Source organism: Pogona vitticeps, chromosome 3 (assembly GCF_051106095.1).
Source record: "Pogona vitticeps strain Pit_001003342236 chromosome 3, PviZW2.1, whole genome shotgun sequence".
In the NCBI taxonomy this organism is placed as follows: domain Eukaryota; kingdom Metazoa; phylum Chordata; class Lepidosauria; order Squamata; family Agamidae; genus Pogona; species Pogona vitticeps.
This window is the reverse complement of record NC_135785.1, coordinates 242,366,583-242,393,656: the sequence shown is the minus strand read 5'-3', so window position 1 is coordinate 242,393,656 and position 27,074 is coordinate 242,366,583. Positions and strand designations below refer to the sequence as shown.

At 40.1% G+C, this 27,074-nt stretch overlaps 1 protein-coding gene across 4 annotated transcripts in view; it reads right to left on the bottom strand.

Moving 5' to 3' along the window:
* Window positions 1–21,815, bottom strand: part of SACS (sacsin molecular chaperone) — a 70,926-nt gene extending 49,111 nt beyond the window's left edge. For 2 of the 4 annotated variants that reach the window (XM_078390027.1, XM_020811075.3), the window contains exons 1-2: window positions 21,462–21,815; window positions 3,149–3,686 (exon numbers count right to left, since the gene is read on the bottom strand). In XM_078390027.1, the coding sequence (XP_078246153.1) occupies window positions 3,149–3,186 (38 nt within the window). In that variant the 5' untranslated portion in view covers window positions 3,187–3,686; window positions 21,462–21,815. The remainder of the gene's footprint in view (window positions 1–3,148; window positions 3,687–21,461) is intronic. The other 2 variants (XM_078390030.1, XM_078390032.1) reach the window with 1 other exon arrangement.
* Between the last annotated feature and the right edge of the window lie 5,259 nt (window positions 21,816–27,074).

Here is a 27,074-nt window from a genome sequence, read left to right as displayed (position 1 = left end):
GGGAAAAGTATACACTTTATGAAGGAAGGGGACAGTTAATAGCTAGATTTCTAGCAGGATATTCACTGGCACTATCTGCCTGTGAAAGCAAGTAGTTTGCTCATGCACCACTAGCATAGTGGAAGATCTCACTTCCTGTTAAGGATGTGCCAGATTTTGCGCTAGTAGGACAAGAAAGGTAGAGCTAGCAATCTGCAGGCCATACAGCAAGAGCTTCCAAGCGTAGTTACAACATATCTAAATCCCACCACTCATGAAGTTTTACACAAGTGTGGCATTTAGAGCAGCTGGGTAGACTTTTTCCAGGACTATAATTTCCAAATACCCTGTAAATAGGTGTGTTTGGTGTTTTCTGTGTGCATATCTGTGAAATAAACCATTTTGGACATGCCATTTGTGACTGCACACCTCCAGGAGCTTTTCTTACTTCAAGGAAAGAAGCAGGGAAGTCCTCCAGAGACAAAACAACATGGCAAACCTGTAGCACACAGCCATAGCATATACCATTCCCCTCTAACCACTTAAACTCTCAGGCCCTGGGGCCTCATCCAGGTTTTCCCCACATAGGTTTGTTTTTTGTAATGTTAGCAAGCAAGAAACCGAACAAAAACACAGACAACAAAAGTCAGCACATCATTGCAAAATGCAGGAAAGGAACCAAAGAGAAGGCAACTGTGGCCCAGTACAGTGGGGTCTCTACTTAAGAACTTAATCCGTATTGGAAGGTGGCTCTCAAGTTGAAAAGTTCTTATGTTGAATCTGCATTTCCCATAGGAATGCATTGAAAACCATTTAATCCGTATCTGCTCTTTTCCGTCCATAGAAACTACAGTGGAACCTCTACTTAAGAACTTAATCCATTTTGGAATGGTGTTCTTAAGTTGAAACGTTCTTAAGTTGAAGCAAAATTTCCCATAGGAATGGACTGAAAACCAATTAATCCGTTCTGGCTGTTTTTTTGTTAAGTAGAGGTGCGTTCGTACATTGAAGCATTAGTTCCCATAGGAACTAATGCAAAGCTGGTTAATACGTACTCTACCACTAGGGGGAGAATTTTTTTTTCACCTAAGATGACCTAAGGTTAAAAAAAGAGCAGGAAAGTTTTTTTTTCCTGTTCTTATCTTGGATTTCTATTCTCAAGTAGAAGCAAAATTTAGCAAATGAAGCTGTTCTTAAATTGGATTGTTCTTAAGTAGGGACGTTCTTAAGTAGAGACCCCACTGTAAACGTTGTTGGGTTAGAAATTTTAGCAGGTCTCACCAACCCAGAGAAAGCCATTTTCCATAGAGATTGATCCAGTAATAATCATGCTAAATCAAGATAATAAAATCATGAAAAACAAACATAACAAATAAAAACAGAAATAAACTTTTTTTAAAAGGTGATCGGTATAACAAAAAAAAAAGCAAACATATCTTCAGCAGTTTCAGGTTCTGTTGATTTCAGTGGGGAAAAGACATCTGTTTAATATTTACAGAAAATGATATTTGATGTATTTAGAATAGATCCAGATTAGACAGGGTATAAAACACCATTTATCAAGAGAAGGCGTAGCAAATTTCTCCCTACACTTCTGTCACCAACATCTAGCCCCAGAGAGCTGTTGGAGGGGGAATTGTCTGGAACAGTGTGAGTTTCTCTCACTCATGGGATGAGCTCAGAATGATATACACACCAATTACTGCATCAATATACCATGTCAAAAACATAACATTATGCTGGAAGGCAAGTACTTAGCTAAGGATTCATTGTATAGTTTACTGTTGCTTTTGTTGTGTATTGATTTTATCTTGTAGCATTCCTTATTATAGTTTGTAATAAAAGGCTATCTATAAATGCTGTAGATCTTGTAAAATATGATGCAGTCACACATTTTGATTGATACCCAACATGCATTTTGGTTGATATCCAAACAGATCTTTGCTGAGTTTGCATTCATTTTCCTAAGGATTGTGATGACTTGGGCAGAGAACATAACAATATACCGCATTTTTCGCTCCATAAGACACACCTTTCCATAAGACGCACCAATTTTTAGGAGAAGAAAACAGGAAAATATAATCTGTTTTCTTCGCTCCATAAGACGCACAGACTTTCCACTCCCCTGTTTTGTGGGGGGAAAGTGCGTCTTATGGTGCGAAAAATACAGTAAGAACTTTGGCTAAATCCAAGTATTATTGCCAACTAGAGTAGAGCTGGCAATAATAATCAGAATCAGTGATAGTTTTTAAAAAAGAGGGCCAATTTAATAAATTTTTGCCGTCAGGTTAATTCTGAGTTATAGTGACCCTTTCCAAGATTTTTTTAGGTATCAGAAGTGATTCACTAGTCCCTTCAAATCTTGTTCATTATTTGAATTCTTAAGACTAACAATTGGATTTAGCCCCATTAGGCCCATTTTATACCTTTTAATTGTCATGATTTCCTCTAAAGAAACTTGGGAACTGTAATTTACATAGGACACTGATAATCTTTCATCTTGCTTACAGAATCCAACTGAATACTGATGCCGAGTAAGGCAAGTGGTATAACTCGGAGCAGCAAATTCCTAGTTTTATAACAAGGCACTCAACTGGTGTGCAACTAGGAATCCATCTGGGGACTTATTACTTAGCAACTATCTCCTGCTCCTGCATATGCTTTGCATACACACAAAGGAATAAATATTCAGTTGGATTCTGGTCACAGTTTCTGGGATTCTTGGCAGAGACAGAATTACCAGAACATCCAAATAGTCTAGGTTGTAGATGTGCCTTGAGAACAGGAGTTTGTACCCAACCAATCAAAATCAAGTTAGTTCCCAAACAATCAAAAAACCTAGATCTGGCCTGGTGTACAGGACAGGCTCAAGCCACTTTGTGAGCTTTGATTATAACTGTAGATTTAATTAAATATCCAGAGAGGAAGGAACTGTTCCAGTAAAAGCATTGTGACATAGTAGGAAGTGCCCCCCCCCAAAAAATGTAGGGGTGAGACGTGAAGCTGCCTATGCATGATACAAAGCATAACTTACTGTAGTTGACATAACGCAAAACCAATGCTCTGGGTTTTTCACATCTTTCCCATAGAAAGCCGGGGGAATATTAGCAAAATGAAACTTCCCAAGTCTGCTTTTATCCAGATGCTTTACAGAGGTTAACTTATTTACCTGAAGCCATCCTCGAGTGTCATCCTTTCTGTAGCCATGATTTCTTCCTGCTAGGAGCATGAAGCAGACATAGATGCCACTAGTTTGTTGGTTTTTAACTTTAGCAATTGTACATCAATCTCTCATCTCAGGGAAAAGAAAGCCTGTCTGGAGAACAGTGTAGAACAGCTCACCAGCTTCTTCATCCCTTATTTCCAGGCAACCATTATATTTCTCACTGGCGGCTCTTTATCTGGTTCCCTTTCTCATTCAGGAGTTCCTTGGAGGGCTTGGCTTTCCTGGATTCAGATACACATTAAATTTAGCTGTGCTGTGATCAGATCGTAATAGGGGCTGGTACCACTAGTTTCAAAGAAAATCACACCATCGTCTTTGATATGCTACTGACAGTTGTCCCTTGGTAATAAGAGCAAGTGGGAATGTAGAATTTTCTTATTTCCTGGGATACAGAATGGAGCCTGCCCTGCTTTCTTTCCAGAATCGGCTAATGGCCACGTCTTAATGTTTCACATCTGTCTCACGTCTTGCATCTGTGCTCCTATAGGGTAAAAGAGAAAATGAGTGAGGCAGGAGATTGACATGGATACAGGGAGAAACTGCACTGAAGGGTATGGGAAAGTCATTTCCTCTGAAGACATACAGCAGTTCCAAGGCTATTATGAGTCATGTTGCTAATTATACATTCTTCTCTATGTTGTTGTGCTTGCAAGTACAAGATGAGCAAGAAAAAGAGTTAAGTACTTTCCCTTTCCCTTTATACAGTAATTGCAAGAGTAAGTATTGACTTTCTTTAGAAAGTATCTGTACTGATTTTAAAACCAACCGTTTATGTTTTTTCTGTCCCAGACTCCCAGTTGATATGCTATTAGACATTTTCTGAAGTTTTGCTATCCAGAAGACAGATTTTTGAGCAATTCTACAAAAAGCATGATTTTAGGTAAAGGTAAAAGTTACAATTGGCATTTAGTCCAGTTGTGTCCGAATCTAGGGTGCAGTGCTCATCCCCGTCTCCAAGCCATAAAGCCGGTGTTTGTCCGAAGACCATTGTCCGTGGTCACGTGGCCAGCTTGACTAGACACAGAACACCGTTATCTTCACACCAAGGTGGTACCTATTTATCTACTCGCATTTTTACATGCTTTCGAACTGCTAGGTTGGCAGGACCTGGGACAAGCGATGGGAGCTCATTCCGTCATGTGGATTCGATCTTACGACTGCTGGTCTTCTGACCTTGGAGCACAGAGGCTTCTGTGTTTTAACCGACAGCGCCACCACATCCTTTCAAAAAGCCTGTTTTTACTTGCTAGAAAAACGGAATTGTAGACTTCTACTAGAAACTGATTTGGAGGAAGATCCAACTGAAACTCTCTTCAAGTAGTATGCGTAATGCAGACTGTAGCCTCAAACAGGAAAAATGAAATTCGTTCAACAAGTTTGCATTAAGATATAAATTCTGTGCACATTATAAACATTTGCTAAGCATTAATTCATTCTGATGATGTTAGCCTTTAGATAGATAACCAATGCTTGATAAGATAATGTTGTTATTTATTACTTTAATTAAGAGTCTTAATTGTCCCCATGCGCGCACATATGTAGAGCCCCTGCATAAATCTTTTGTGGCATGGCAAAATCTGGTTCCAGATAAACATAAGGATGACTTCAAATCCAGCAACAATCTAAATAACGGATGAGGTAAGAGATGGCGCAAACAATGCAAACCAAACTGTGTTTAGCATTTGTGGGCATAACAATGTTCCTTTTGCAAACTAATTTAGGTATTGCTAACACCGTATTTTAAAATTGTTATTCATTAAACAAACATCCAACCTAAACAACATAAACCTAAAACCACAATAAAACACCACAATAAGATACAACATTCATAATACACCAATGCCATCTTCACCTTCATTTTCTTTATGTTCTATCTCTATAATCTGTTTATCATCTCTAATTATCTATGCCAATAATTCTATTATCAATGTACAGTAAATAATACTGGAGATAAGGGGCTACCTTGTCTTGTATCACAGCCTAGGTATATCATCTCAGTTATTCCATCGTTAACTATTACTCTAGCTGTATTCTGTGACTATAATTGGTGAATGATCTGCCTAAAATTAGGTTCAAACCCTAAATATTTAATTAAAAGCTTTAATGTATCCCATTCCATTGAATCAAATGCTTTAAATATATTTAATGACAGTATTCTAGGCATTGCTAACACCCGTGCAGCGAGGAATCCGTCCCAGAAAACAGCGGGTGGCCATTTTTTTTAACCCGGTGGCCATTTTGAAACCGCCGATCAGCTATACGAAAATCGTCGTTTTGCGAGAATCGGTTCCTGAAGCAGGGAACCGATCATCGCAAAGCAAAATTCCCCCATAGGAAACATCGTTTTGCTATCGCTTTTGCGATCGCAAAAACTTCATCGTTATGCGATTTCATCGTAAAATGGAGTGCTCGTCTTGCGAGGCACCACTGTATTACCATTTTTTAAAAACTGGAAGATTAAGAAGTACCATGTTAATCATACTGTATGTTATTCTTTGAATAACATTTTAAAGTTACTTTTTGAAAATCATATTTCAAGCTCTGCTTTTAGAGAGATAAATACAGTTAAAGTAGCCAGTTTCTTGCGAGTTGATTCAGATGTTAAGGTCAAATTATAAATGGATGTAAAGCCTGGCAGAACCATCAGGCATGTATGTCCCCTTCTTTCTCTTTCCTTTCCCCTCTTTCTTCATGTGTGGTACGAATCAAGCCATAGTTTCCTGACTGACGATTCCAGTTTTTGGAACAAATGTTAACCATTGCTGGCTCATTCTCAGGAAAGAGCACCATGGTTTGCTTCCAACAGGGAATGAAGGTAGGGGATTGCTTCATACAAAGGGAGGCAACAGAGTGAACAGCAACCCCAAAGAAAGATTCAGCTGGGATCATTTATCTTGCATTTCTCCTTAAAAGGGACATTCCATGTATTCTTTTGTTAACTACAACCTAAACTTAACCGTGACATCTAGAAAATAAAATGTTATTGTTAGAAACTTATTATATTCACGTTGGGAATATGAGTGTATTAATGAAACACAGCCTTCCGGTCAACCCATTGCACGACTGTCAAGGAGTCACTGTGTATGACAATTCACAATCAAATCAACACTCTGTCCCTTGCATGTGAAAAGCACCTCATGTTCCTGTTAGACCATTATCTCTCAGTTTATTTACCTCACGTTGGAGTGCAGCAAGAGAGACAATGTTATGCCATCTTGGGTTTGTTGGAGGTGGGTTAGGATGAAAATGTGCTAAAACAGGAGCAATATATGGCAAATTTATTTGATTGGCAACAGTCTAACATGTGTGTTTTCACCTCCAGAGCATACCAAAAAGTATTAGAAGTTTTCAAGGGTCCTGTTACATAGCCATTCAAGTTATACCCAAAAGGTTTACATATTGTGCCCAGATGGTTGATACAGTGTGTACAGTGGGTCCATATACCACACTGCTTTCAGAAATATTGAGATTACTTTACCAGATTGGTCTTCAGATGGGAGGATTCTGTGCTCTTTTTAAAATGTTAAAACTGTCTTGATCATTATTATTCTAAGAATTCATTTACATTCCGAAGCTTTGGATGAAACTACACTGCTCATTAAAACTTGTGGCAGAACTCCTGTGTCAGACTAAAGTAATATCATGCTCAGAATGCAGTCAGCGATGATTTGTATACCATTCATTCATGGGTTGGTGAATTACCCCTTGATGTTTCTCTCTCATAATGATCTGGTTAACAGCCAACCCTCTTTCCACAAGTTTTGGTCCCCCCTCCCCCGAAACTCCAGTCCCTATTACTGCACGCATCAAAGAGAGCTGACCCAGTAATGATAAAACAAAAATGAAGGGTTTCTTTTAATTGGAAGGAGGACATTTATTTGTTCACTTCTCTCTTTATTTAATCATAAAGAATCAAGAAAGAGTTATGAGGAAAATGAAAGGACCAAATAAGACTGCTGAAGTTTGGCCACAGAATCAGATTTTCCTCAAATCTGCTGGAAAGCATACATCATCTGTTCTGCATGATTTGCTTTGATGTAAAGATGGTATTACATTCCTAAGTTGGATTGTTTTCTGCAAATGATTCCCAATAAAGCCTTCATTCATAATAACAAAGAATGCTGTAAATGGAAGTTCACAACCTCCAAGGCTGTATAAAATTATCAGACATGGACATCTGCACCACATAATCCATTGTGATTTTGTTGCGTGTCTCCAATTGTTGCCTGCATTATCTTCCTGTCCCAATTTTGTACTGGGTTGAGAGACTATGTATAGAGTTTAACACATTTTCGCAAATGTATGCATTTATTTATGCATTTTACCTAACATACATTTTCCTTATCAATTAAATATAATAAAAGTATGTTTGTGCATATTTTTCCAAAAATCTGCATGTGCATCTCTCAGAATATCCCATGCTTTTAGGTATTCTAGAAGCTGTAGCCCCAAAAAACATCTTCAAGATCTGTGCACACTGGTGTGAAGAAACAGTCTCAGAGCAGATGGGGAGGTATGCTTGCAACATTACATTTCATCAGTATTAGACCAATCCTACAAATAAATACAGTAGTTAAGTAGGATTCAGGAAAATGCAACATAAATGAAAACTGCAACTCAAATATTCAGTCTTAATAAGCCACAGATATCTTCAAATATGTAATGGCAAAGAGATTCTCAGCTGTGTGCCATCTGCCAGCGTAAGAGGTATGGCATTCCTGAAACATGTGACAACAGAGTGTACATATTTAGCCACACACTTTAGCTCAGTGGCTGTCTCCTTTTGATGTATGAATTCCAGATGCCATATGTCACTTACACATTCTGAACATTTATCTCTAGGAATACTGACAAAGAAGGAAGATTAAGATTATTGCTTTGCTGCCCAATTCAGAAACATTTGTTTAAGGAGACCATCACTCCTCAAGGACCATTCTCTTTGTCTTAATAAGCAGAATTCCAAGATAGAATGGGCTGTATGTGGAACAGAGGTTATTAATGACAGCAACTGAGTCTGAGTGATTTTTTAAAAGTCTTTAGTTAAACAACCGAGAATCATTTTGAGATTTCCCCGCCAAATACTTCCTCTAAGATACTATCATCACCATGCCATTAGAAATGGAAGGCCTATCAAATTGTTCATTGGCATCCAAGGGTCAGATCACACATTGAGAGACTGCATACTTCCCGCAGTTATCATGTTTTTTTCCTCCTCTCTGGGCATACAGTTTCTTCCAGTCTCCACACCTGAGCAATCAAATTTGCAAAGGAAGATTGCCTTTACCTTCTAATGATCAACCACAAAACAAAAGCAAAATAATTTGCAAGGTATGGAATAGGCCAAAGTTGTGGTAGGATAAGCTACGTTCTCCCTCTTAAGGACACTCTGCTTTTAATGATGTGTTACCTGTGCTGTCTAGTTCTTTCCCAAGAGTTTAACATGAGTGAGAAGGGACACAGGCCCCACATAAGCTCCCACAGTCCTCACCATGAGGCCAAGGGTATGGCTATACTTGAAGGATTGCCTTCTGTCTCTTGCTTCAGCCTTGTCTTTTTATGGTTTCAGTTAGATATGCTGTTTCTGCTATTCTTACATTCCATATTTGATTTCTGTTGTCCCCAATCCTATTGTGCAACTATGCATGCACAACTTGAGGCTGAGCGTATGGTACTTGCACTAGAGCTGAGGCAGAAGTGATACCCCCGAAACACTTCTGCTGTTGCACTGCACAACCGGTTATACCAGAGACACGGGACTCATTTTGCAGTTCCATAGTGCAACTCCATTTTGCTAGGCATAATGCCTGGCACATTTATGCCAGCACAACATGAACACGAAACTGGCCAACATGTACCTTTATTACTTTAGGTGTCTCTAACGTGAAAGCTTTGTGCTGCATGAACTTTGTGCTGCAAAAACCAGAAACTACACTGGTGCATTCCTATTCTCAACATACATCATTCTTATTAGATTCATAGGACTTTTTGGAGGTCATTTATGGGACACCGTAACTTGGAAGTGACTTGATAGCCCATAATAGCATAACAAATACAGTGGTGCCTCGCTTAGCGATTGCCTCGTTTAACAATGTATTTGCTTAGCGATGAGGTTTTTGGAGCGATCTTGTGCTCCGTTTAGCGATGTTTCCAATGGGGAAATTTTGCATAGCAATGTTCGGGACCTTGCTTCACTTAGTGATGACAGTTTAGGTCCCCCTGTTTCGCTTAGCGATGTCCGTTTTACGTCAAACCTACAGTTCAATGCATTCCAATGGGGGGGGGAATTCACCAAAAATTAACGAAGATTCAGAACAAAGCCAAATTAAGTTTGCAAAGGTTTTACAGGGTACACTAACGATTCCAAGCATTTTAAACAATTTTGAACATTTTAAGACACTTTAAAAATAGCGATAACGGACCTGTCAGAACCATTGAAATGCATTGAAACCTATTCAATGCATTCCAATGGGGGAACCGCGTTTCGCTTAGCGATGTTTCCTATGGTAATTTTCGCTTAAGGACGGTCATCCGTTCCCATTGGAACGGATTATCTGGTTTTCAATGCATTCCTATGGGAAATGGTGTTTCGCTTAGCGATGTTTTCTCATAGCGATGTTTTTTTAACCAATTAACATCGCTAAGCGAGGCACCACTGTACTTTCTAGTATTGAAGGCTAAAATAACATGTGGAGGTGAACGCACATTAATGTTACAGCCAAGTGATCAAGGAAGTATTTTTGAGACTGTGAAATCTTCTATGCTTAAGTCCTCAAGACAAGCTACCAAGCAAAGCAAACTAATTTGCAGACCCCAGGATGTGAGGAAAAACTTACTGTGATACTCAGATTAGTTAAAGACTCTGTCTTCTAATTATAGATTTATAACATCTGTTTCTGGCCTTACATATTCCTTACAAATTTTATTACTACCATGAACACCAGCTGATAGTGAGATGTCTGCTACTGTAGCACTCTCACATCGTTTTGTTAAAATGTGCATACAATGAGCCGAGATGCACCCTTAAATCTCAGTTCAATGGCCATGTTGTCTGGGGATGATAGGAGCTGCAGTCCAATGCAGCTGGTGTGCATCAGGTTGGGGAAAACCTAGTGCATAATATTGGTAGCCTAGATAATACCTGGCATTGCTCACTGCACTGACGCCAGATTATAAAACTGTCAAGCTTGGCAGAGAAAACCCAGGATCTTATGGGATTGCTTTGTTAAATGAAATTGCTGCCGTTGGCAGAACTGGAAAGGGGTAATCCCTGCTTCCATCCACTTCTCCAATTCACCCTTGGATCAAAATATGATCCAGCTGAGAAGCACTCCAGAGCAAGATTTCTGGCAGCATGGAAGACTGCAGGGGAAGAAGAGCAAGTCCCTGAGAACAAGCAAATGGCTGGGAGCGCAACACTCAATGTAGACCAATGTATTTTACAGCCCACTGGGGCTTCCCTGTCCTCATTCTTAAAGATGCCTGAGCAAGCTGCTCCTTCCCATGTTCTCAGCTTCCCTCTCCACCTTTTAAGTAAACTCAGTGCCATCAGTTGCACTAAGATGCATGGGTAAGTTCAAACTTACCACTCAAACTATAGTTGGAGACAAGACTGGCAGAACAAGAGAACACCAACATCTACAAAAAAGCACTTGATAGGCATAAAAGAGACGACTTTTTGTTGCGTTGCTCCAAGATTGTGGAATGCAAAAGCAAAGTGTACTGATTATATACCGCCCCATAGCGCTTAAAGTACTCTCTGCCCGATTTACAATTTAATTATCCAGACTACACATTGCCGACACCACCACCCTGTGAGCTGCATATTCAGTTAACAATCACGGAAGGATCGAAGGCTGAGTGAACCTTTAACCGACTACTGGAATTGAACCCGGGTCATGGGCAGAGTTTTGGCTGCAGCAGTGCAGTCAAACCACTGCATCACAAACACATTCCCCTACCCTAATGCTTTTACAATGAGTGCAAATAAACTTTTCATGAAACTGGCCTTTTGTTCGGATGTCAACTGATTATTCTGATGATGTTAAATAATTTAATATCTTTGATTAGTATGATAACGTATATATTGTAGATGGCCTATTTTAACTTGTTTATAACTTATTGTACATTTTTGTACATTAGCTGCCCTGAGCATTATTTGTTAGCAGAAATATGAGATAAAAAATTAAAAAGTAAATAAATAAGGTGTGTCCAATGATTATTTAGCCTGCTTTTTGGAGTGCTTACAGCACAGTTTGGTTCACTCCATTTGCTGGCAACCAGATGATGTACACAAGATCACAAACCAGCCTGATCCCTGCTCCACCTAAAGTCCAGACCTTTTTGGTCCAGCTGCACAGCTTTTTTTTTTCTTGAAGCAGCCTGGAGCAATTGGCACCAGCTTGTACCTGGACATAGGGTTGCTTTAAAGAGCAACCCTTTCCAGTGCAATCCAATGCAGTCTTTATATCACCATCTGATCACATCCTAATTAAAACATTCTACACCTCATATACATACCATAAGCTCACGACTGCACATTATTAGCTGTGCAGGAAATCACTGGGTAGCTTCCCTCTGTGTTCATATATGAACATATGTACATAAATCATGAGAGCAATGATGTTCAAAGTGTAAACATCATTACTTTTGTATGGAGAGTTAACTCCGCCAAATTTGGATTAATCAACAGTGACTGACATGGCTATAATGAAGTTAAGAAGAGGTGCAAAGAAGAGATACCATCTTTCTGGTATCTTTTGAACTCTAGGGCAGTGGTTCTTAACCTTTGTTACTCGGATGCTTTTGAACTGCAACTCCCAGAAACCCCAGTCAGGACAGCTGGTGGTGAAGGCTTCTGGGAGTTGCAGTCCAAAACTCCTGAGTAACCCAAGGTTAAGAACCAGTGCTCTAGAACAGTGGTTCTCAAGCTTGGATCTCCAGATGGTCCTGGACTAAAATAAGCCTTCACCACTAGCCGTGCTGGTCAGGAAATCTGGAAGTTGTACTCTAAGAACATCTGGGGAAAACCCAAGCTTGGGAACCACTGCTATACAGCCTTTTAGCATGACTTTTACATCATCAGCTATAGCCGATCTTAAAACACAGGTTCCACAAAACAAAGCCCTTTATGTAGTACTGTATTACTCTGTTACACCCAGAGGTGGGATTCAGCAGGTTCTCACCTATTCTATAGAACCGCTTCCTAAATGTACTATTGGTTCTTAAACCGTTTGTTAGCCTGAGATGAATGAAGGAGGAGGGGCCAGGTGACCAGCGACGAGGGGGCACAATTAACTGCCTCCCTTCTCACTCCACACTGAGCCGTCTGAGGTGGGATATGGGTGAGAGAGATAAAGCCCTGGAAAGAGCAGAGGTGTCACTGGGGGAAAAGGGGGGAGGATGAGTCCTTGATGTCACTGGAGGAAAGCCCATGGCCTCGAGGCAGAGGGTGTGTGTGATTGACAAGGCATGAGGGCAGGACACAGAGGGAAAAAGTTTTGGGGTGAGACCGCTTCAATCAAACAAACAACCGTCCTCGTTTTACTATGATTTTTTTCAAGTTAAAGGTACCACATATGACTGTTGCTCTGCCTAGAAACAGTTTTTTTTTAAAATCCCAGAGAATATCCAATGCATGAACCAGTGACAGTCTCACTGATCCAAGCAAGGTATGCAATAGAAAAGTCACTCACACCACAAAGAGATGAAACCTCCAAGCCTCATTTAGAGTAACAAAGAACTCTTCCTCCTGCCCCAAAACTGACAATTTCAGGAGACAAATGGCACACAGAGATGGCCCACTGTGTTAGAAGGAGGAAGACAGCTATCAGTATTTTAACACTAGTAAAACTTACTATTCTTGAAGGCCATATATCCAGGGCTAAGAAAGGAAAACACATAAACATATCAATAGATAAGGGGAATTGAAACTCTTCTCTCCAGACATTCAGACGCATCTTGACCACAGGTCAACATGGGGGGTGGGTGGGGGCCGGAGGGACTCCGAGGGGGAGGGACCATCATGAGAAGGCAGCATTCTCCAGAAAAGACATACATGAGAGCATACTAATCAAGCATTTGTTGATATTGGCTGTTGTGGGTTTTTCGGGCTCTTTGGCAGTGTTCTGGACCGATTGAGGTGGTGGGATTGAGGTGGAGTGGCAACAGATTGAAAAGAGACCATACCTTCCAAGCCAGAAGGAAGCGGGGGGGAGAAGAACTCCTCAACAGGTGTGCAAAGGCAGCCTCCAGGTAACAACAAGCAGGGCTATCAGTCATTTCAGGAGCAGGAAAGGGGATGGAAACAATTTTTACTGGTGAGCTATAGGGTGAAATAGGAGGTAAAGGGAAGGAGAGATGTGTCAGTTCTCTGTCAAACCTGGTCATAAGCACCTACTGTGAGGTGTGTGTTTGTGTGTGTGTGTTTGGCACATGCCCATGGTGAGGTTAACAGCAGCGGCATGCCCAAACAGATACACTTATCCAGATATCTTAATCATGTGAGAAGTAGTTGTGATGATAGGCAGTAGGGAGACCACTGTAGAAGAAACTCTCATCGGATCCCACTGTCCTGGGCATTTATTTATTTATTTATTTATTTATTTATTTATTTATTTATTTATTTATTTATTTATTTATTTATTTATTTATTTATTTATTTATTTATTTATTTATTTATTTGCCATTTGGGCATAGAACCTGTTGTTAATTTATTTGAATCCCACCACTGGTTACACCCTTTGCCATAGCATCTCCTATAATGCTTGCTTACAAAGTCCCATTCAGAGAAGTTCATTTTCAGTGTTAATTAAAAGTTCCTATCTGAGACAGGAGCTTTGTATTTGTATCCCTGAGGATACAAATAGGAAGTGTGGCACCTAAGGCCCGTTCCCTCCCCTCAGAACCACCCCTTTCCACTCACCAGGCTCCGCGCGGCACGCAAGTCCGTCATCAGCAACATTGCACCAATGGCAGAAGTAACCTTGCCAGCACTTTCCCACCTCCCTGGGCTGCTGACCACTCAGCAGCTGAGTGGGGAGACTCGTCATCCTGTCACCTGTTCTCACCTGCCCAGTTTTTTTGTATGAGGTTACAACTTTCTTTTTTTGTGTGTGTTTGCTAATTAGAATTTGTTTTTGCATACTGGCTAAAGATCGCCTTTCTCAGTGAAAAGTAAGGAACTTCATTCTTCCCTCTTGAGGCCAGTCAGGCACAATTATTAGTGAAGCACTAAAAATAAACTGGTTGGAAATATCTGAAGACACATCACCAGCAGAGAAAGACTGTTTAGCAAATTAGTACGTAAAGCTCCTTTTTTTTCACCAGTTAGTGACTAAATAATTGATTTATAATTATGTGTTTCTCAGGTTCTGTAAACTCATTACTTCAGATGTCTAACAAAATATGCTACTTTCTAGTACATTCTCCCTCCACCCTAATATCTCTGACAGACACAGTCATGCACCTCATATACAAGGTCAGTAACCTGAATAGAATATCTCAAAAGGAGTATGATGCTCAATCATGTATTTGGTGGTTAAAATATGTTGACATCAATCCAGACTTCTTTGGTATAATATGTTGGAAAAGTTACTTTTTGAACCGTAACTCCCAAAATCAACTCAGCATGACTAGTTGAGTTGTAGTCCAAAAAAGTAAGTTTTCTAAGGCAAACATAGAAAATATGTTTTTCTTGAGAAAGAAACGCACCAAATGTTCAGAGATTTGCCACTTGCCTAGTTTCCTCACATAACACATTGACTGAAGCACCTCTGGCCACTCATAGGTTTGAATATAGCACTGAAATTAAATGGTCTTCACATTCAGCACCCTATTCATAGATGATAAAAATATAGGGCTATTTAGCTAATTTTTAAACAACTGTGGAGACAGCTGCAAGCCACATTCTCCTCATGCCTCCAAATTCCTCTTGGACGACTCTTATGTCATTCCTGTACAGTTTCTATGAGAACAAATCCACACACCCCTTTTCCCTTCTCTCACACAAGGGAATAATTGCCTCCTCCAATTATGGACACAATTAATATGGTATTTGCCATCCATGGTTTTTATAAGTATCTGTATTAAAAATAAACATTGTAAATTAATTGTTCTAATCATTCCAACTAATAGTATGAGATGGCTAGTTTCTACATGAACCAGAATGCTTTCATGAGTGAAAGGGGCACAAAATCATAGTGCTTGATCCTAACAAGGTGAACAGGTAGGTCTTCTATTTACACCCTGTGGAGTGAAGGTGGGGATGGCAGGGGATTGGGTCATCTTGGAGTCTCACAACATGATGATCCAAACAGCATGATAGGAGTTTAAAGCCATTTTGATCAATCAAAAGCATAACTTTGTTTCTTGGGGGGTGGGACCTTTCATGGTGAGCTTGTGGGGAAAAATTCCTGTCAACTCCATTTCCAATACAGTACATAAATTAAGGCCACAGCAAGAAGGTGACTAAAGCTGTGCCCTATGCAGTACCAAATTCTACATATGCCATAACTGATCATCCACCAAAATATACAATTCACCATGGAAAAAGAAATAGAGGGCCAACTCCCATTCTTAGATGTCATGGTCACACACAAAACTGACCTCCTATTGGGACACAAGGTCTACAGAAAAAAAAACCTATACAGACCAGTACCTACACAAAAACTCCAAACACCACCAACAACAAAAAAAGCAGCAAAACACTGGTAGACTGTGCAAAGCTGAACTGTGAATCTCAATGTCTCAGCACCGAACTCAACCATCTGAATTGGGTCCTACAGGCAAACGGCTATTCCAAGAATGAAATCACAAGAGCCATCAAACTGAGAAAACACCAAACTGAAGAGAAAAAAACAGCCACCCACAAATAAAGTATTTCTGCTATACATCAAAGGGGTCACGGACTGCATGGGGAAACTTTTGAAAAAACACAAACTACAAACAGTATTCAGGCCCACCACAAAAGTACAACGAATGTTACGGTCAGCAAAGGACAAAAGGGACCCCTTCACCATTGCAGGAGTATATCAGATACCTTGCAGTTGTGGACAGGTATATATTGGGACCACAAAATGCAGGATCCACACCAGAATCAAAGAACATGAGAGACACTGCAGATTTAAACAACCAGAAAAATCAGTAGTAGCTAAACATGCCCTGAAACAAGTTGGACATGAAATTCTATTTCAAAAGACAGAAGTACTGGACAACACCAGCAATCATTATGTTAGACTGCACAGGGAAGCCACTGAAATCTACAAACACCAGCAGAGCTTCAACAAAAAAGAAGAAAGTCTAAAACTCAACAAAGCCTGGCTCCCAGCACTGAAAAATACAACCTGCAAAAGGTCAACGAACTCTACCCAGCCACAAGGACCAGTGATCACTGCACACAAAAGACCAGCTAACGACACTCATCAATCACAGTGTCAGAACATCTCTCCCCCTTATCACAACAATACACCCACAATAAAAAAACACGCTGATCACCATAATCACCCAATCTCCTGAAAAGGACAAAAGCCGATCCCTCAGCTATAAATACTCAATTATCCAACAAACTGCACCAGAGCACAGAGTTCTGACTCCTGTCCTCTGAAGATGCCGGCCACAGAGACTGGTGAAACATTAGGAAGAAAAACCTTAAGAACATGGCCAAAGAGCCCGGAAAACCCACAACAACCACCAAAACTGGTCAGTTTGTGGCAAATTCTCATCCCATTCCACAGTGTATTAGTTCTTTGTTTCTCTTCCCCAACTGAGCCCTTAACCACTAGAGGTAAAAACCAGCCAGAATCCAGTTCATCACTGTATAATGTAAAATTGCACAGACATAAATTTGCCTTACATTGTGATCAGGCAATGCAGAGGGCCCAATTCAATTGTGCATTCAGTTGTGTGGTTCCTATCATGACCAATTTTTCAGTGCAACAACAGAAACACATCTTGGATAGCACTTCCACCTTGGTGCTGTTGTAGCTACTGTGGACATAATGTCAAGTTGTTCCCACACAGCTATTCAACAGGATTTCAGCCATAATGGTCATATGAACTACCTTGATTTTTTAATGTATATCTCATGGTTTCTAGTTATATTTAGATTGGTTCAATCCAGAAGTTCTTTCAGCAGCCAGATCACCAATACAGACAATGTGTGACAAAAAATGCAAGAAAGAGAAGATGAAATACTGCATTTCTAGGCTACATATATAGAATTGTACATATTCTTGCAAAGAAATATGTACAATATATATAAAGCACTTTCTTTGCAAGAATATGTACAATTCTATATATGTAGCCTAGAAATATTTCATCTTCTATTCCTTGCACTTCCCCCCTCCACTTTTTGCAAGGGGGAATGCAGCTTTTTGCAAAGATAGTGGAGGGGGAAAGCACATTCCTTGCAAGAAAGTGGAGGAGGAAAGCACTTTCCTTACAAGAAAGTGGAGGGGGAAAGTGGTTGCTGCTTTCCCCTTCCACTTTCTTGCAAGGAAAGTGCTTTCCCCTCCACTTTCTTTGCAAAAAGCTGCTTTTCCCCCTCCACTTTTTGCAAAGAAGTGGAGGGGGAAAGCAGGGATTAAAGCGCTTTGATCCCTCCCCCCCTTCCTTATTACCGTATATAAAACAAGCCTCAATTGTTCCTCTAATTATTTTAGGAAAAAGTGTTGTTTTATACACAGAAAATATGGTGCTTTGGAAGATAGACTGAACATTCAGAAGGATCTAGACAGACTTGAACATTGGGCCCTATCCATGAAGATGCAGTTCAGTGGTGGGAAAAGTAAGGTCCTGCACTTAGGCAGGAGAAACCAGATGGACAGGTACAGGATAGGTGGTACTGTACCTAGCTATGAGAAGGATTTAAGTGTCGTGGTGGACCACCACCTGAGAATGAGTCAGCAGTGTGCTGCAGCTGCCAAGAAAGCCAACACAGTCCTAGGCTGAATCAAAACGGGGATAGCATCAAGATCACGGGAACTGATAGTCCCACTCTATACCACACTGATGAGTGTTGTATCCAGTTCTGGTCACCACAATACAAAAAAGATGCTGAGGCCCTAGAAGGGGTGCAGAGAAGAGCAACAAAGATGATAAAGGGACTGGAGGCTAAATCTTATGAAGAACGACTAAAAGAACTAGATATGTTTAGCTTAACGAAGAAAAGACTGAGGGGAGACATGATAACAATCTTCTAATATCTGAAGGCTTGCCACAGGGCAGAGGGCATTGATTTATCCTCCATTATGCCTGAGGGTAGGACAAGAACCAATGGGTGGAAACCCATCAGAGAGAGATCCAACTTGGAAATAAGGAGGAATTTCCTGATGATGAGAACCATTCAGCAGTGGAACAGCTGGCCTCCCAATGTTGTGGGTGCCCCATCGCTGGAGGTTTTCAAGAAAATATTGGACAGCCATCTGTCCGGGATGGTATGAGGTCTCCTGCCTTGGACAGAAGTTTGGACTAGAAGACCTCCAAGGTCCCTTCCAACCCTACAACAATTCTATGATTCTATGAATTAAGGAGATACTCTTGTGAAGATGCACAGCAAAAAGCTGTGTCCCTTTTTGGCTGCTTCCTAGACTCCAAGACTCAAAAAAGATACAGCAAAAACAATTAAGTTGTACAGCAAAGACAACTAAGAATCTTGTGGCTCCTTAAAGACTACCAAATTAAAGGGCAATAGGCCCCTTTTTTAGCTGCAGGCTGTGTAGATTTATGTTTGATAAAATTTTGTAGTCTTTCAGGTGCTACAAGACTCTTGGTTGTGAGTAAAAATAAAGGAGAAAAAGAAAAGCGAAACAGAAAAGGCAAAATATTGCAGCACTTAAATAGGTAGCCACAGACCTACTTGTCTTTCAAGAGCCACAATTTTCTGCTTTCTCCCTCTCTCTTCCCTTTTTCGCCTTTGTCAGCATGCTGAGACAGCTACCTTTTTGGAAACTGACCCAAGACACTTGCCTGGTTTCTTATAACAGACTATGCACCAACAGGGGAAATGTCTAGATCACCTGTTAGCAACTGTCTCCCAGAACTTTGATAGGGTAACAGGGAGATTTCTGGGGTCCAACCAAACAGAATCCTGGAACAGATGGGCATCATCCCAGCTGTTACAGCAGCTGGGCTGTAAGAGATGGATGCATACCATCCTTGCTGGTTGGGATATTGACAGATATGCCCTACAGCTAGATTTTATATTTTTAGAAATGGCAGGAGAGCCCAACCATTCATTCCGGCATTGATTCCTAGGAGCAACTGGATGCTATCCAAAGTGATTACAAAGCCTAATGTGAGGGTCTGTCAACTCCAAAATCAGTACATAAATCAATACAGTACATCTTAAGACTTTGATTAAACCTATGACTTTAATATCAGTCAATTCTTTTTTTCAGTCTCTCCACCCTTTTAGTTTTCTTCACTCTCAAGCCAGATGAAGACTTCTGCAGGACTCCAAAGCTTGCCTATTAGGTTGTGTGTGGATTAGCCTAATGAGGGTGTTATGGCACCCTGTGTGATATACTGCTTTATTTGTCTCATTTATAGGTTACCTTTCTCCTGATAAGGAAATTATTATTTTTTTCCTCCTGCAGATAACACGGAGCCCAGTTTTCTGATTTGTTTTTCTGATTCTTCAACTCTAGCTGAAGATCTGACTTTTTTTTTCGTGCCTGATCTTGCAAAAACCTTTGGTCTACTCACCTTTGTTGTATTTATTTTCTGCTAAAATCCCAAGATGAGTCCTACAGCAAAGACTAAACAGACGACTGTCTTTTACATCATAGTGAAGATGATCTTGTTGGCTATGGCGGCTGGGGATGGCAGGTGCTGTGGTGCAAAAGGTAACTTTTCCAAGGTTCTAGGGTAAAATTAGCTGGAGGCCAAATTCACACCCACCAGAGAAAATAGCACTTCAGTACTCAACCTGTTGCCGAGCCCACTGTGCTTCTTCCTCTGCAACTGTTCTCTTCCCCACCCCCCAAGAAAAAGTTTGTATCACAGAAAGGCATCCAAGCTACATACAAATAAAAGAAATAGCAGACATCTGATATGTTACAGGCTTCTTTGGAGAAGGAGAAATTAAACTAAGTTCATTTTGGACTGGGGTGTATATGCACATATTAGAATCGAGTCAGCCTCCATTCCTGTTGGGGAAATTACAGTTTCCCAAGACTTACGGTATTTATTATATTGATTCAGACAAAGTACATCAGTATAGCAGTAACCATATCCTGTTGTCTTTCAGATTATTTGTTATTTTCAGTGAGGCGAAGGTGGGCCTCTGACACCAAATTAAAATTTTATATTTAAAATACAGTATTACGGGGGAATTAAATGTACTGCTTTCCATTTCAAAATCCAAAGACTTTGTTATAAGATACAGATGGGCCAGCTGCAGTTAAAATATTTATTACTGAGTGATTATCTCCACATGCACAAGAAAGCCTATCTTTTTTGACACCTGTTACCAAGAATACACAATTTCATGCTTATCTGGAGGCAGAAAGTATTAACTGAAAGCAGCTGCCAAAATAAAGGGTATGAGGCTTTAAAATATATCCAGCTTTCAAAACACACTTTTAAGGACTCAAAACCTATTGTTACAACAGCCATCACACCTGACATCTGCTTTGCAGACTTAAAAAACAACAACAATTCTGTCCAAATAATAAGAAAAGGATAAATGATATCATTGCACAAGAAACCTTACTTGTAACTAAAAACAAAGGAAGAAGGATCCATTGTTTTATCTAGCTTGTTGGGAATATTTTTAGACATTGATGATGTCACTGATGGTCATTTCAAACAAAGACTGCATCATGAAACGGGTGCTCAGGGGCTGCTGGCCAACAGCACAATCCACCACAATCCTGCTTTGCTCCCATAACAGTCCTAGAAAAACTAACAAATGTTGCACAGAAAGAGTGCCCAGTGGGTTGCGCCCCATATTCACACAGAAGCCTGGTGACATATCAATTAGAAACACTCCCCCTCCCTACTTTCCCAGTACAATAAAGCAAAAGCAGGTCAACAAATCCCTATGTTTTTTTTAAATCCACCCTCAAACACATTGCCCTTTAGAAATCACATGGGGGGGGTGTTAAACCTCTTAGATTTACAGACAATACTGTGGATTGCTTGCTTGAGCTAATAAGCTAATTAAGGACAAGGAAAGCAAAAAAGCATGATGCATCTTATAGAATTACACCCATGCAGCTGCAGTGACTGAGCAGTTTTCCAACAAGCCGGTACTTACATCTGCAGATGAATAGCCGGCAGCAGCATAGATCAACCACTGTATAGGACTGATTTCTCTACAAACTGCATCCACATACTGGCCAGAGTGGTTACACCATTTCTTCCCCTGGTCGTTCACATTTAGGTACATCTATAGATTGAGTGAAGTGCATGTGCCCTTTGTGAAATCAGCTCTTTGCACATAGCCATGCAGGAGTACTGCTGCAGCCTTAGCCTAGCTAAAGTAGTCCAATGCAGCAAAGGCTGGAGCTCCCCCTTCTTTTCTCTCTCTCTTTTACACTGTTTTTTTCCTCTTGATTTAAAGGGCTATGGTACCAACACTCTAAGGCATTGTTATTGATCACAGTGGATTAGAGTAACTGTTTCTTTAAGGCTCCAAGGACAAGATGTCATCAAAGGACAATATTAAAGATTCAAACTCGATGCATACGTTTATTAATAACTAGGGTGTTCCAACTGAAACACTTTTTAAAAAGTAACAAGCAAACATTAATTTATAGCAGTTTTGCTTTTGTTCCCCTCCTATTTGTAGGAACATTTATTTGTATCCCAAACAATTGGGATGGCAAGAGGATAACAAGGACAGAGCCTTTAACAAGGACAGATTCCTTTAATAGTTGTGTGGCAGAAGGAATAGAAGATGGTATTATTAAAGTCAAAGGGACCCCGACCCTCTTTGTCATATGGCAAACCTCTGACCAATTTAGCTTTCTTAGCTGCAATCCTATTCCCACTTACCTGGGAGTAAATTTCAGTGAAGTGAAGGAGACTTACTTAAGAGTAGCGGGAAGGGTTTGTACTGTGCCTCTGCGATCCTATATATACTTCCTGGACAGTAAGTTTTACTGAACATCTTGAACTTATTTCTGGATAGAAACATATAAGCTCATATTCCTACGATGAGATTTTCGTGTCTAGAGATTCAAATGCTCCAGAAGCTGTAGGTCAAATAAATGATTCTAGTAGAGAAATCCTAAAATAGACATACTTTCCAGCTTCAGTGTTTTAGAAACAAATAATACAGGGAAGAAATTAATATTGGGGAATTTAATACTAAATGAACACAAACAACTATAAGTTTTAGCAGTGCTTTCAGGAGACATCCTTCCTTATTCCTCTGTCTTTCCTTATCTCTCTGTGGTCTTTGTCTATACTTAAGAATAAACAAGGCGGGGCAGAAAAAAGCCCCACCAAAATCATTAACAAACAATACATAATTTGTGATATTTATCAACTTCAAATAAGTAGAAAGAAATTGCCCGTTCTTTTGTATATTTTATTGTACTTTATTGAAACATTTGTAATCAAGCCCAAGTTTAATTACTTAAATTGGTTAAATACTGTGAAGATATATAGAGAAGGGAGGTGTTTCTTGGGGACTTGCTAATAATCTTAACTGCAAAAGTTACTAGTGCTTTTATTGTACAGTAAAGAGAATTAAAGATATTCCTCACTGTTTTTAAATAGACTTGAGGAGTTTTGGAATAATATTTTGTCCTGTAGCTTCTTTGGGCTTATTTAAATTTTGTGGAGACCTCAAGTCATGCATAATTTTTCTACACTTTCCACACCCATGAATGTTCTCATTCTCAGCCTTTTATCCATCTTTGAGCTTCATACCCATGTCTTCACCCGCATCCACCCAAAGTAGGTCTAGGGGCTTTTTAGTGGCATGCATAGGACAAATACTGTACAGCCAGCTCAGAAACTAGTCACTTTGGCCACCCACCGTACCTAAACACCATAATGAAGAACATTTCCTCCCTACTGCCATCCTCAGATTTACACTCTCTTGCAGATCCATAACAAGTCTCAAATAGTAACAATTTTATTATGTTAGCGTCAGCTTTTCCCAACCTCAGATCCACCTTCATATATGCTTTCCAGCAGTAGTTTAAGGACATTATATCTTATATCTATTAGAGAAATACACTTGGGGTAGGAAAGCAGGTAGAAGTCCTAGAGGTTCTGTGTTGGAGGTATCGGGAACCACGGCTGCCTGATTCACCTGTACAGAACAAAAGCAAGAGGACTCCTCCTTGAGAAGATGTGAGAAGGAAGCAAGTGACATCAGCGACCCTAGAAATAGCAATCGAAGGTCCAAATAATCCAGAATTGGAAAAGGAAAGCTAGGACAACCGTCAGTAGCTTTTCTTGCTGCCTCTTTTGTGGCAAGCTACACTCTGGTCAAGTCTCACACAAATCTTTTACACAACCCTTAAATATGAAATAGTTACAGCAGTGAATATGCAATAACGTTGAGGATTTTAATTAGAATGCCCTTCCCAATCTTTTTAGATAAAGGGCTGCCAACTTTGCAGCCCTGATATTTCATTATTGCTGAATGGATGTGATTTAGAAATATTCTGGATCCTACTGGGTTTAAAAAAAATGTTACATTTTATCTACCATAAGTTTCTGGATACGGCACTTTCTTATGTACAGTCTAGAAATTCCTACTTGCAATTCACAGTCACATTCTGCACTTAAAATACTGCGCTTCTGTTTGTTTTTCCTGGTTAATAACTTTTTTTATCTGACAACTCCCTTGGCTTCTTGGCCACGTGCCTGACCACATCTTCATGTTGCCTAGCCACATTTTCTTGACTTGATGTTAAATTTTTCTTACAATTTTTCTTGTGTGTCCTTGATTTCATCCACGAAACTTTGGAGGGTGAGCAGACCAGATGGAACAAGGTCATCCAGTGAGGATCTTTCCCCCCAACACACACCTGAGTTCCTTCCCAAATATACACAGCTGCCCACAACTGTTCTCAGTTGCACATTTCTAGAATGACAGAACAGCAACTCTTTGTGATGCAGTGGTTAAACTGCAGTACTGCAGTGAAGACTGCTCACAACCTGAGGTGGCGGGCTTGAGACTGACTCAGCCTTCAGTCCTTCTGAGGTCAGTAAATCAAGTACTCAGCTTGCTGTGGGGGGGCAATGTGTATCCTTCATAATTAAATTGTAAGCTTCCCACAAAAGACTTTCAGCACTATGGGACAGTATATAAGCAGCATCCTTTGCTTTGTTTTACTGAGGTCCATGGGAGTATATTGCAAGGAAAAGAAGAAAAAGGTGTGTGTGTTCCCTCTCTATTTTTTTGGCAAAGCAGGTAATGAAAGTCCACAGAAACTTATGCCATAATGAAATTTGTCAAATGTCCACGATGCCACAAAGTTGTCATTGTAACAACAGCTGCAATATTGGATTGACAGCTGAAGCCAATACTTTGTTTGGCCATAGTAATGATCTTTATCCACGATTTTTGTCCAGATTATAATTACAGAAGGTTATAACTGACGTAACAATGGAAAGGTGGCTCATGGGTCTTTTAGATATTAAAATGATGAATTTCTTTCTGTTCCCTATACAATATAGCTTTACATCATCGTAGAGAGGAAGCATAAGTTCTGCAATTGTCAAAGAAAAGAGAGAGAGAGAGAGAGTTGAAGCTTTAAAATATGTGTTCCTCTCTTTCTCTTCCAACATCTGCAACACAATGGAAAAAAATGAACAAACAAACCAAACATTTTCTCCTGTATCAATGTCCTTGCACTAATAATCTTGGCACACCTGATGTCAGAATGCAGACCAAAAGACTGTTGTCCTTTTTTTTGTCCACAAGAGGTCCTTGTAGGACTGTGAAAAAATAATCTGAGTTCATTGCCTGCACGCTAGTAAAAGCAAACTTTGTACATACATTTATTTACTTTAAATATGTGTTTTTATTCACATAAAAACTAATAAATCGAATAAACAAAATGTTCAGCATGCAGCTATTGTCTTATGACAAGCATGCTTGTATAATTTTATTCACTGCAGTTTCTACAACGGGGACAAAGTATTAAATTTTCTTTTTTCAAATTTCTGTAAAAGCTACTGCAAAGTGTGACTGCAGGTAAATCAATGGGCAAAACATCTTAATTTGTATGCCAGTTTCAAAAATTAAGCTATACTGTACATGTAATACCATTTGAGCTTGTCCCCAGTTGCCTTTGAGTCAGGGCACTAAACAAGCAACATTTCCAGTAGGATGGTTCAAAAGATTGGATAACAAGAGATATATATCAATATAAAAGGGCAAATTGATAGCAATCAGCTGTTTAGATTTATGCAATCAAATGTAATTGGCAAGAATGAGATTTTTGTCTTTAGAAAATTACATAGAAATGAGTCCTGATCAGAAAAGGAATACTACTTACATCTAGGCAAAAATACTGGTAAAACATACAAAGTGTTTGATCTCTTGTCTTTAAATCAGGGATGGGCAAAGTCCACTCCCTCAGTGTTTTCCTCTTATACTTTGCCAGGTCTCTGCATCTCAAAAACATCTGAACCTTTGAAAACACAAATTCAACCCCACATCACCGGTTGTATCCAAAGAAACCTCTGGGAAATGGATTTGCTATATAAATAATTCATTCCTGTTCCCTTAAGAAGGCCTTTTAAGGCCTAAAAGAGGCCCTTGGAAGATACATGTATATGGCAAACCACCACCCCTGAAGATTTGCAGGGGAGGGAAGGGTTGGTTTGGGGATAAGATTGTCACATTATTTGGGATGTTCAGGGGACTGTTCTTCAAGACTCAGGGGAAAGAAAATCTGTCTCTTGAAAGCGCCCATCCCTGCTTTAAACATACATTAAAGACAGTCACTGCCAGAGGACTATATATACATGTCATCAGAAATTGACAACGTTTTGGACTACAACTCCCATAATCCCCCAGCCAGTCAGTGTTAGGGGAACTGTGGTCCAAAAAAGTGTATTTTCACACCTCTGGAGCAGTCCACTCTGCCCATCACCCCCTAGTCTAAATCAGTGCATATACACCACCCTGCAAAACTAGGAACAACTGTGACTATGTGTAAGAGGGCAATGGATTGTTCCACCAACTCTTGTCTCTATCAAGTGGTCTGCCAGCACAATTCAGCTTCTTTTGCAGGCCTACACATAAAAAAAAACTGGTCCACACTAATGTTTTAATCCCCAATTGCTTCCTTCTGCTCTCTTGCAGAAGGTGAATTTTACTTCCTTTCGTAACTATTGTAAGCCGCCCAGAGACCTCTGGGTAGTTTGGGTGGCATATAAATTGAATAAATAAATAAATAATAAACTATCACACAACCTAGAGATGGTCACTCACTGTGTCTTGGCAATTCAGCATGGTTCACCAGACTGGGCCCACAGGTATTGCATGGGCACCCTGGATTCCGTGCCCCCCACAGATGCCCCCTCGGAGGAGGGGGTGGGGCAGGGAGGTGATGCTGCTTCTGACAAAGTCTCCCCAGGAGGAAGCAGAACATGGAATCTAGGGTGCCTGTGCAACACCTGTTGGCCTGATCCTGCAAACCGTGTTGGACTGGCTGAGCCATGGTAAGTGCCCATCTCTAATGTAGACTAATTTGGAACAAAAGGCAGATAAAGAGAAGTTTTCAATGGCAGCCCCGCAGGCATGAGTTGCTCTTGAAGCCTGAAGGGTCAACCCATCTGCTACACTGAAACCATATCTAAGATCCCAACCAACACATTGGCGGCCACTCACAGACCTTGGACATGTTGCTCAGAAAAGAACTTTTTTTTTGTTTTCTTCCCTTTAATCAGAGTC